Source organism: Neovison vison, chromosome X, assembly GCF_020171115.1.
Source record: "Neovison vison isolate M4711 chromosome X, ASM_NN_V1, whole genome shotgun sequence".
In the NCBI taxonomy this organism is placed as follows: domain Eukaryota; kingdom Metazoa; phylum Chordata; class Mammalia; order Carnivora; family Mustelidae; genus Neogale; species Neogale vison.
The window spans coordinates 120,652,914-120,665,501 of NC_058105.1; the positions used below are offsets into that span (position 1 = coordinate 120,652,914).

Here is a 12,588-nt window from a genome sequence, read left to right on the forward strand (position 1 = left end):
CCTGTCAGGCAGGAAGGTGTACTAGGACTGAGAGGACGTAGAGAAGGTTCCATGACAGAGCTTGTGGTCCTGACAGTGAGTCCAGTGTTACAGAGAGCTCTACTGAAGAGTAGCCTGACCCTGACCCGGGTTGAGGAGAAATGGGACACACGAAGGACAGGTTTACCCAATAACACAACTGTAATTCTGGAAGCTCACGGCACTGTCCTTATAAAAATGCAAAGCAGGTCCAAAAGAAATTAATGTGATATTTGAAAGGTCAGAGTGTGCCTGAACATTGATTTTAAGATGCTTTATCAATTAGAGACCAGAGGTTTTTCCTGATGATATTTATTTCATAAATGTAATTATTTTTCTAAAACATATTAAAATAGAAAACATGTTCTTTTGATCAATTATACAAAGAAAATACCAATATAGTAATAAAAATACTGAAAATATATGAAAAGCACCAGAATATTAGAGAAATTACACTGGCAACAATTCTAGGAATATATTTTTTTTGCAATTGTACAATAAAGTGCTATTAAATCCAGTCAAAATTAGTGGCAAGATATAAAAACAGTTATGGTATTATGAAATTTGAGGCTAGGTTTAACCGCAACTGCATTTTTAGGCTACTTTCAGATCAAGCTAATGATAGTTTATTAATGTTTTCGTGGAAAGTCTATTAATTTCCATTCTCAAGTGAAAACAATCTAAATCTCGGTGTTGATCCTTGGTAATTTGCTCATGAATAGCCAATGACAAGATAAAAAAATAAAATTATCATCAGAGTCCTTAGAGTAATAATCATACAGAGTGTGATGAAATAAGAGACAGAAGAAAATCGAATGTAAATATGTGATTAGTTAAGACAAGACCAAAAGTTTAGAAGCCTTTGATTTTATGGTTAATTTTCAGTCATCTTGCATAATCACACTGAATAGACACACAAACATTAACAAGATAGGTTATTCAATTGAACCCGCCAGACATCGGGGAAGAACAACTTAGTGAGTCAATGTCATTTTCACTGGAAACATTAAAGGGACACTGTTAGGACAGCACGCTTCCAATTCTGACCAGTGAGTTCCTCATGTCTTTGCTGAGGAACAGAAAACATACACAGATACTTTGGGGTTAGAAGCTAGGCAGGCCGGGGATGTGACACAGAAGGGGACACCGCTGTGCACACACACAGAGAGATACTATGGCCAGTACTTAGGGTGTACTGAAGTCACTTTCACGTCTGGAGTTGGCAAACTGCAACAGAAAAACCCAAATTAAGACAAAGCATCAGACCAGTGTCCTTTTAAGGTTTTATTTCTAGGCCATTTTTGAGGGGACTCTATCATATCGTGCTTTACAACTCAGCTCTGGAATCCTCCGCTTCTCCAGATGAAAGCTGCCAACACCACACTTTAGAAGAGAACATTCTCCAAGCATGGCTCCATCAAAATTCAACATTTATTTAACAGGCATACTCTTTTTTTCTTTCATAGCAAGTAGATTTTACACGTGAACCAACACGGACTGAAACTGGCTGCATAAAGGAGAAAACCAACTCCTTTCCTCCGCCTCTGCAGTCCTGCGAGCTGTATTCTCTCAGGACCCACCCCTGGGATTACCGTGACAAGGGGAGAGGATCCAGCAAGCCCATCAGCCCCACTCTGGAGGTGATCCAAGTGGACCATGATTCTACTTTTCACTCAGAAATGGACACTTGACACTTGAGTTTCAATTTTCCCCCCCAACGCTTCTAGGTCCTCTAGTCTTTGTCAAGTTTCCTTCTTGTGGCTGATTCTACCAAGGAACTGAAATGTCAATGAACTTGGTTTGCCTCTTAAAAACCAACTTTTCAAAGAAATTTTAACTCGCTTAGAAAAGAGGGTGTAGGTGGCACAGGGTTGGGAGTAGGCCCTTCTAATAACTGAAGCAAACGGGTCAGTGTCCAGCCACCGTAAGCAATGTGACACCGAATAAAAAAGACTGGGAAGTGCGACCGAAAGGACTTTTCTTCTCCATGCCACCGACAGAATGCAAGGAAAACCCAACCCGACTTCGTTTCCCAAATTCTACCTAAACGTGAGTGTTCATTAAAAAGTCCGAGATTAATAAAAGGCAGACTTTAAGTTAAGGAAGACAGATAAGAAACAAAGGCTACAGGTGGTTTGGCATTAAATAGTTTTACATACCCAAAGAATATTGACTAGCATCTGGAAGTAATTCTCAAAATTACAAAGTCATGTTTACAGAAATTACTCTGTATAAGTATGGTTTTTTCAATATACATGTTCTATATACATAGTATAGAAAAGCTAGTAAGTCGGCTCAGCTATAGTGATTTTGTCATTTAAAAAAAAGCAGATGACATTTATTGGCTGCGACAAAGCTTGTTACGTATACTTTTGAGTTCAGCTAATGTATATATATATAATAAAACTTTAGAAGTCTTCAAATCAAAGGGAAAAAATAAATTATATCTAACGTATTAATTTACACACGGCTGTGCCTTGACTGGGCTGCCTCTAGCTGTAGTCTCTCATAACGAATGTCTCCAGTGTTTCCTTATTCTAACAGACTTTATTTTGAAGATATGTATTTGTCCCCCTCTAAGTGTTGCACATTTCCTTTCAGGAAGCACAGATGTGCGACACTTTCAGTAGCATGAAGTTCTGGGTCTTTTTCCAGCTAATGATCGAGAGAGCCATGTTTCCTACTGAGTGCCACTTCTTTAACTGTACAACAAATAGAAGAAAGAGATGACGAAAGCAAGCAAGAGCATTGTTAAGGAAAGCAGCAGCTGCTGGAACCAGATACAACGCTGAACTTGGTCTTCAAGCTTCCTATTGCTTTCTAGTAAACGATTGAGCTACGGAGGGAAAAAAGGATGAAAGATTGGTATCAGTAAAACAGCACGTGAATCATGGGCATGACAAACAGGAATATTAGAAATCCAAACATTTACAGGATGGGGTCCATCTGTTCTAAGCAGCTGGGAGCTGGAAACACAACGAGGGGTTACATTTGTTTGGTGAACAGCTGTGTGCCTGCTTACGCTTGTTTGGGAAAGGTCGGCTTTTCCAGTGGAGAAGGAGCAAAGCAAGTCCTTTTCTGGAGGCTCTGAAACCAGCTACACAGAAAGAGAGCCCCTCCATCTTTTTCAGGTTGAAATGGTACCCCTCTCGTGAGCTCCGATTCTTTGGCGCCCCCCAAGGCACCATACACCTTGTCCAAATTAAAATGGCCAGAGCTTTTCAAAAGTTAATGCATCTCCAAAAGGAACTCACCACTTACGATTTCGGATTTGGCTTCCTGTCACGTCTATGCCAAAGATCTTCCTTATATCGGTGGGGAAAAAGTGGATTTCTAACACTGGTTAGCATTACCGACTCTGTTTTAGTTAGGGAGAAAGAACACTTACTTGTAGATAAAGATCTTCACTGGTTTTATCGGACATGGCAAGGGCACTGTCTTTCAATGTCAGAGTGGTTGGTTTACTGCTCTCGACAATATGGCATCTTAACCTATGAAAATCCAAAGGACACAGAACTTATTAAAATTTTTAATGAAAATTTTTTTTATAAAAGTAAACTATAATGTGAGAAAAGTCAAACACAGAAGTTGATGGAACCGAGATGAAAGTACTCCTGCTTCTGCCCCAGATACACGTCTAGCGGACCTACCTCGGAAGGGGAGCCTGACTAGCTGCCCCCAAATACGCTTCCCTGACTTAAACAATAAGCAGCCCCAGATAATCCTTAAGAAACAGCAGGCTGGAGAACGTTCTGAAAACCTTTTGTCAGGGTCATTGACATCAATAAGGGAAGGAAATGTCCCCCTGTAAGGGTGTCTTCCTCTCCATGCCAGGACAAGGGGATGACCGAGATCTCTAAGAACTCTTAATGGAGAAGGGACCAATTAACATCCCAACCACCTTACCCTTGCTGACTGTGATCTTCCTGACAGCCCCCCATAACGCACTCCCTTACCCCCAACCTCTTGTCTTGAGCTGGAGATGGTATTTAAGGTGGTGTCTTGGGCCACTTTGGGGATTTTTCCTGTATTCCTAGGTCTCCCATATATACAGGAGATACATGTGGTATTAAACTTCTGCTTTTCTATCAATCTTTTATTACAGGGGGTAGGGGCCTCAGCCAAGAACCGAGCACGGTAGACGAAAAACTATTTTAACTCTCCTCTATTTTGGCAGTCTATGCTGGGCCCTGCTGAGACACCGTACTCGCCTGGGAGCCTACAGATGGGAGCCTGGAAAACTGGCAGAGGCCGGCGAAGGTAAGAATTCTTACCTAAGCCCGCTTTCCTGGATCTACTCTCTGGTGCCAGGTCGAGAGAGAAGGGTCAAAATTTGACCTTGTCCCTTCCTTTCCAGATTTAGATGAGCAGAAGAAAATAGGTCAAATGAGGTCTTCCTTTCATCTTGCTCTGGGTCTTGAGAGCTTGGCTTTGGGAACAGCGAGAATATTCTTTTTGGTCTCTGTCAGCTGGAGGGTGCATATGTACACAGGTGTGTGGCAGCGAGCAGAACAGGCCGGGGATCTGAGGCACTAAGGGCCAGGCAGCATCCTCTCCGTCCAGCTGGGCCAGCTCTCGGGGCAGCTCGTCCTTAGGGGCCCCAGTCCGTGAGGGGCCTTTGTCCTCTCAGCTTTTGTGGTCACTAGGTCTGGAAAGTCCAATCCAGTAAGTCCTTCCCTGATGGTGCAGATAAGAGGGTCTCAGGCCTCTCACATTCTTGTGGAAAACTGGAGATTAGCATCTTCGCTGGACCATTCTTACCACTTGGGGCAAGGGAGGTCTTTGCTTTCTTATGCTAACTCCGGGGGTCCTGTGACGTCGGCAGCTTTGGCACCATCTCTGGGGATGCCTCTTGTGTCCGTGGTTAAACCACAGAATGGCCTATTGGCTGGAGTCACGAGAGAGATTAATAGAAGAGCCTACTTGTCAATGCCACATGATGGATCTTTTGAGTTGGAAGAACTTCTCAAAACACTTTGAGAACGCTCTCACCCTAATCAACAGTCCTAGTGCTATCTCTGGAAAGACCAGTTTGAAAGGAGAATGTGAAGGAGTCTGGCCACCAGCCTGAGGGCCTCCCTTGGAGGACATTATGAAGTTCTTTTCACCTCCATGTTCAGAAGATCGGGACCAAACAGAGAGAAGAGGTACAAGGATGAGTGGCCACTCACTCGCCACTCACAGGGACCGCGACTGGCCGCGCAGGGTTGTTCTTCCCACCCATGATTATACTGTAGTTGTCAGACAAGCCACCTAGCTCCCCTGTGGAAGACTGTCCTCACTGACATGAGCAGAATTTCTCCTAGGCCCTCCTACAAATGTTCAGGAAATAGACTGGCTGAAGGCCCGTGTTTGGGAGCTGTTAGAAGCAATAGTACAGGTTCCCTCCCCCCTTAAAGGCCTTTGTGGAATACTTGATATAAACTTTTTAAAAGCATTCCACAAAGGCCTTCAAGGGGGGAAAAAAACCTTTTTAAATGCAACACTGAAGCCATTCAAAGTCCACCTAACCTTACCAATGCTGAAACCTCCCCCAGTCCTCTCACAATACCTGTAGGTACTGTAAAAGCTCAGGATGTTGGAAACAGAACTGTCCTGTGCTTAAGAAAAAGAAGGAACACAAACAAATTACTTTAGACATGTGATGATAGGCAAATAGATATCCCCGGAATTCCTAGAAAAAAAAAAAATCCTGGACACTTTCTCTGTGCCTTTGAGGGACAGAGTTTCTACCCTATCTTCTCTAGGACCTGACTGCTACCTCTCTGAAATACAGATGTTAGGGAAGGGATTTTCACTGGAAGGAAAAAAGGGAGTTATTTGGTATTTTGGCAAATGAAAAAACAAAACAAGCTTTTAGTCACCTGAGCAAGTAAACGGATTCCAACTTCCAGAAACACAATCTACACCTAAATGTTCTTTTATATAAACTAGTGGGTTTTATGTTATTGTGCCTGATTAATGGCTAAAATTTTAGAGCTATAGCTAAAAGGTCTCTGTCTGTATGTTTGTGTGTGTCTACATATGTATGTTATAGTTGTGTACTATTTTTCCAACGCGGGATGGTCTTGCAAAAACGAATTTGTAAAAGTGCTCTTTGATTGGCTTAAAGAAAAATAAGCATTTAAGCATTTACCAAATTAAGTATTCCTAAACCTCTTAGAAATATAGAAACTAACCTAAGTGTCTTTCAAGTTCATGTGATATAGATTAATCCTAGGTAAAATAAAAGCTAAGTTTCTTGATTTAATTAAAATAGGCACGTGTTCAAAGTTATCAGTATTAGATGTAATGCAGACAGGCAACTTTTTTTCTTCTGGCGTTTACATGCTCAAAAAGGTTCATGTTATGTCGGTTACATAATTTGCCAGCATGAAAAACAGCCTGCGATGCTGGCTGACCGATGTTTCACGAAGCTGGCATGAGTATTCAAGCATAATTGTTGGAAGCAAGTGATTTAGACATAAGCTGGCAAAAGTTTTTAGGTGAAGTCTACTTAAAAACAGGTTCTCCAATCTCCTTGGTAACTTGAAACTTTAGTTTGGCGAAGCTAAACGGGAAATTCACGGACTGACTAGATCATTTCCAAGTAAGATAAAATACTGAAACATTAATTACTGAACATTGGTTTATCTACTTTTGGCTTCTTACTACAGAAGAACTACAAATACTGAGTCAGTTAGTAAACATATCTTGTGCCACACTGAAAAACTGTACTATGGGGAAGGATATGCTTCTAGAAATTACATATTCATAGATTTACCAATCTACAGCATGCTGGTGTTAACAGATCACAATTGCTTACCACTTAGTTGTCACTAGAAACAATGGGTTCTAAGGGTTAAGAATTCTAATTCATGTATGTAATTACTAGAAATAATAGAAACAACTAACTCCAGCAGCAAAAATAGAATGTGTTTTTGGCCGAGGAAATGTATGAAGTACGGACATGTATTTTCGTTAAGTGGAATGAAAGTAATTTTCTCCTACATCAAAGCTGGTTATTTCATTATAGTGAAGATAATAAAGGACAAACTAAATGAATATAGGCAGTTGGAAGGAAAGAAAATTTTACTTTGTGTAGTTGAGGTGGCTAAAACGGAATGAATTTGTTGTAAAGGTTAAATAAGCTTCCGTATCAGTAGTGTACTTATGTAAAACTAAAAATTAATTTCATCTGCTAAAAGGACAACCTTTTCTTCGACTATCAGTCAGCTACTGATAAGAGATTGCAAAAGGCTTTTCTTTAGCTTTTAAGTAATCTGCCTAGAAAGCAAAGATGGGGCATTTTGTGAGAATAATTTCCTGTGCTCAAGTTATCTTCATCAATAGCTCAGCTCTTTGAATCTTTAGAAGACAATTTCCCCATGTTTTACTCACAACTCTGCAACTTTCTGTATTTGCTTTTGATATTTTATCGTCACTATGGTTAAGTGGACAATTAAGTATTATTTCGTGATGATGATCCCATTTAGTCAATTGTCTAAAACCTTCTGATGTTTTTGACAGCCCCCAGCTCAAATTCTAAATGAAGACTTTTCTGACCTTGATCTAAATTCTAAATGAAGACTTTTCTGACCTTGATCTATCTCTGAAATTTTTCCGAGGGCCACTGGAACATGTACAAAGATTTGTTCTCTCTTCTTATAAAAAGAGATATAAAACTCATTAGACTTATTTGCTGTGTTAAATTACATGGGTAGCACTGTCAGATAAGTGATACTACATACCTTCTTCAGATTATATTTGTATAGATATATTATTATCGTAAGTATTCCAGAAATTGTATAAAATTCCTAGAAATCGGATATATCCTGGAATAACGTTATGGTCTGTAACTCCAGTTAGTATCTACACTGCTGTATGTCACAGAAATAAACAAATTTCCTTGTCAGAAGCATTACAATGAACTCTCGTCAGAGCTGTAACAATGGCCATTTTTAAGCCTTTTTGTCACTTAGAGAAGCTATGGTTTGACTCCGATCCTTTTGCAAATGTGCTTCATGTTCAGAGATTCATGGAAAGGACTCTGACAAGTACTCCAGAGAACAGGTTTCTAATAACTTTCAGATCATAAAACTGAACTGGGCAAGAACTTCCAGAACTAATCAAAAAGGAGGATTCAAACAGACCAGGAATGAATAACATGCAGTTGAATGAACTGATGACTGTACTTTTTTTTTTTTTTTTTACTGATGGTTCTTTAATGTTTGGTTTTTTTCCAGATTTAAGCTATCTGTTTTTTCTTTTCTCCTAAGCTATCTATGATTGACCGCAATTTCCTAAACTATACATTTATGAGCAGAACTGAAACTTCCTCCAGAATTCAGAAACTTAGTATTGTTTCATGGAAACAGAGTTGTTTTGTTTTGTTTTGTTTTTGCACAAGCATCTGTTCTCGTTGTATTAGGACACAATTGGAAGCATGGTTGTATTACCAAGGCTTTGACTGTAATGTCCTATTTGAAAATAATACGCATAAAACCAAGTAGGACCAGACAACTTTAAGGAACTAAGGTTGACTTTATGGAACCAATAAAGCCCCTTGGAAAGGAAAAATGGACCCGTCAACCTTGCTTATAGGATTTGGACAGCCTTACCAGGTGAGTAAGGTAGGTCTCTTACCTTGGCCAGCTCAGGAGCTTCGAGAAGACAGGAATTCATCTAAATCTGTATAATAACCTTACCGTTGTTTACTGTGCTTTTCCTGATAACCTCTCCTAACTGGCTCCCCCGGCCCCTGCCACTTTCCTTTTGTCTTTTGCTGGAGATGGTATTTAAGGTGGGAAGAGACAAAATTATTTTCCCTTCCCTACCTCTTCTGCTTCTTAATGTATGTATAATAACACCAGCAATTCTAGATACCGCTCCATAACTCAGGAAAATTTTTTTTTATGGTGTTCCGTAGACTTCAACCCATCTTACTACTTGAAGGAAACCACCCTTTCTAGATGGGAGTCGGTGCTTTTTCTGGGCCTTCAGTACCAAACCACTGAGGCTCCCTCTGTGAGATAAGTCACCCTCTCCCGACTTCCAGAAAACCAAACCAGGAGGAATGGATTAAACAAAAACCCCAAACCCGCTTCTGAGGGACTGTTTGATAAGAACTTCAAAGTAATATCTGTCTTTTATACCAGTGTTACTTACTTATTCTTTCCATTTGTTTTCATAGCCATGACTTTGAGAAAAAAGAACTCTTGATAAGGAGTAAGTAGACCCTGTTACGATATGGACCTGTAGATATGAAACTCTTCCTTCTAAAAACAAGTCAAGCCCACCACGAGCCTTAATGTGTATCTGTGTTCCTTCCTTTTTCTGGACTAAAACTGATCCCTACCCTGGCTTGAGTGAAACTCCCGAGAAAGCTGAAGGGACAAGACCTGTCATTGACAGACCTGCGCCAAACAGACCCTTTGTCAACACCACGTTCTTCCTTCCGCCAAGAAGCCAAACCTCTAGGATCGTCTCCTTGTGTTGATTTCTTGAGAACCTGGCTCCTGCCAACTGAAAATGCTCCCTCTGCTGTCAGTGGTGACCTCTGGGAGGTCACCAATGGCCACTGCTCACACCTCATCCTTCTTGGCCGGATGGCAGTACTTAGTAGCACTGGTCTCTTCCTTTTTTGTCCAACATGCTTTCCTAGACTTTGAGGACACAGCTCACCTACTGGTTTCCCTCCTGAGTCCCTGCTCGACCGTCTTCCTCTGGCCACCAACTATACCTCCAGGCTGGGGCAACTGAAATAAAACTCGTCTTCCCAGGCTCATGCCTGTCCTCCTCCTGTCTGTGAACAAGCCTGCAGTGATCCTGACAAAGGTGAATCGGGTCCGGCTGCCGCTCTCCCATGGGTCTCACCGTGGCGACCGAGCTCCTCCTCTGGGCCCTGCCTGCCTCTCCAGCTTTCTTCTTACCCTGGATCCTTTCACCTGTGTGTGCCAGCTACATCTGTATTTTTAAAATTCCTTTTGAAGATTTCACTCGGCCACGACCATTACAAGGTTTCCCAGCTTCTCATTTATCAAGGAGGACAAAGAACTACCTACCTCCTAGGGTCATTTGAATGACGGAGTGAATAAATCAGAGTAAAGCACTTAGAACGGCGCAGGCTGGCAGCACGAGCTATTCGTGTTAACTCAAGATCACGCTTTCACCTGTGTCTGCCTAGAGTCTGTTTTCAACACGGCCCCCAGAGTAAGCCCTTAAAAAAAGAAAAAGCCAAATCACTTCCTGACTCTGCTTAGCACCACCTGATAGATTTTCCTCTCAAAATCCGACGTCCTCACTCTGGTTACCTACTGCCTCTTTGACCTCATCTCCTCATCTTCAAGCTACATTTAGCTCCTTGCTGTAACTTACACAGGCCAAGCACATTCCTGTTTCAGTTGTGGTTCCTTCTACATGGAAGGCACTTTTTCCAGTTATTGACGTGGCTTACTCTCTCGTACCCTTCAGGTCCTACAAAAACCACCCACCATCGAGAATCCTCTATCTAGGCACTATTGACATTTTGAGCCAGATCCTGGTCTTGGGGGATGTTTAGCAGCGTCTCTGATCTCTAACTGCTGGATGCCACAGTCCCCCACTGCCCAACTGTGATAATGAACAGCATTCCCAAACACTGGAGAGTGGCCCCCTGGGAGGCAGAACGGGTATACTCCAAAATAAAACCACCTCACAGGCTTTTCCTCCTAATGTATCGAAGGAATTTTTCCATCGCATGACATACGGATTTACCACACTCTTTTGAACAGCTACAGATTCAAGTGCATTTTCCTGTTACTTTACTGGGGGTCATTAGGTTCGTTCTTTCCCATTTTTCACTAGTACAAACAATGCTGCAACACACACATTCTAGTACCCAAGACAAGTGTGCCTACAAAGGAACTGCTGGGACAGAGCGATCTATGTTTGTAATTCTGACACCTCCAGATTCCTGCACTGGCCCGGAAGCAAGTCTATTAGCGAGCTCCTGGGGAAACTGCACTCACCTTCACCTGGGCACCCCAGAGCTCTGTAGAGCTTGAGGTCACCCCAGAAGCCTAAATGTCTGCCAAATGTGAGAAGAAAGAGACCCCTGCCTTGTCCATGCAGGCAGTTCTCTCTCTCTGATTCTTCCCATCACATTTGAGAGTCTGTGAGTGAAAAGCATACCTGTGCTCCATCACTTTGTTTCTGGGAACTTCTTTCCAGAACTGAGTCAATTCTGCTGGGCCCGTGCCAGATGACTGTTCCATTTCTGCAGCCATTATCAGAAAACGGTCTTGGGCAGAGACTGTTAAACCTGCATTCCAAAAGGATAACTTACTATATAACTTATTATATAAACAAGAACCTTTACAAAGGGTTGGACACAGGGTTTAAGGCATATTCTTGAACACAATGGAAAAATAGTATGGAAGTACCTTAAAGAAAATATTTTTCTAAAAAGGGGGACTTTCTAAAAACTTCAATTTAAAACTAGCATCAGTTTCAACAAACAACTTTAGGGGCACCTGGGGGGGGTCAGTTGGATAAGCATCTGCCTTCGGCTCAGGTCACGATCTCAGGGTTCTGGGATCGAGTCCTGCACTGGGCTCCCTGTTTCTCCCTCTCTCTACCCGCTGCTCCCCCTGCTTATGTTTGCTCTTTCTGTCAGAGAAATAAAATATTTACAAAAATTTTAACGAGACCCATGGACCTATCTCATTTTACACATGAGAAAATAGATGCCTAGAGTGCAATGTGGTGACTTGTTGACAGCTGACTTCCAGATTCTAGTCTGGCTCTACTAATCCCCCCGGGCAAGGTACCCCCCCCCCAGCACACCCTCTGAGCCCATCAGGCTACCACTCACCCCCGTGGGGAGACACAACTATATCAACTGATGCACCAGGGTCACAGCTGCTGTTGCTCGGCTTGACTCTGTATTTTTCTGGAGCAGTTGTTCTCACCTGTTTGTAATTACAATTATATTTACAATTATGCATTTATAATTACAATTGTATAATTGTATTTTTACAATTATACTAGGCCTATAGTAACTAGTAACATTAAGAAAAGTGCTTCTTGGGGATAAATGGCTTAAAAATGAGATGGAAAAAGTTAACAGTTAATAAAGTCTATAAAACAACCACAGTGGTTAGGCATAGAATGTATCTTTCCCCATCAACAGGAAAACAGTATCTCAATCTAGTCTCACTGAGCCTTCCTTTTAAATAATAAAAAAAAAATCTATGAAATATCTTGTGTCTGGTGATTTCTTAACTTTAATGCAAATTAAAAATTTAAAAAACCTGTGGATGAGGACATGTTTTAATAGCATTCATACATTAAAACACATTAGATATTCAAAGAACATCCAGAACATCTTAGTGGTTAAATTAAAAAGATTTAAGGAAATAACACTTACATCATGGGGCAGTGGTAAACTCAATCATTGGGTTAGTATCTAATATAAAGTACATTCCAAACTATATCACACTCGGGGGAAAATGCACTTTTGATTTTATAGTTTTATTTTTCACTGATAATATGAATTATCTATATAATGAGTGATTTTCCTTGGCTTTTTATTTACCACAAACATTAAGG

General features: G+C 41.2%; 1 protein-coding gene across 2 annotated transcripts in view; it reads right to left on the reverse strand.

The window, feature by feature from the left end:
- Positions 1 to 314: 314 nt before the first annotated feature.
- Positions 315 to 12,588, reverse strand: part of MOSPD2 (motile sperm domain containing 2) — a 61,237-nt gene continuing 48,963 nt past the window's right edge. The window contains exons 12-15 of one of the 2 annotated variants that reach the window (XM_044235768.1): positions 11,852 to 11,948; positions 11,170 to 11,299; positions 3,407 to 3,509; positions 315 to 1,245 (exon numbers count right to left, since the gene is read on the reverse strand). In XM_044235768.1, coding sequence (XP_044091703.1) covers positions 1,204 to 1,245; positions 3,407 to 3,509; positions 11,170 to 11,299; positions 11,852 to 11,948 — 372 coding nt within the window. In that variant the 3' untranslated portion in view covers positions 315 to 1,203. Of the gene's footprint in view, positions 1,246 to 1,287; positions 2,855 to 3,406; positions 3,510 to 11,169; positions 11,300 to 11,851; positions 11,949 to 12,588 lie in introns of those variants that run through there. The other variant, XM_044235767.1, reaches the window with a different exon arrangement.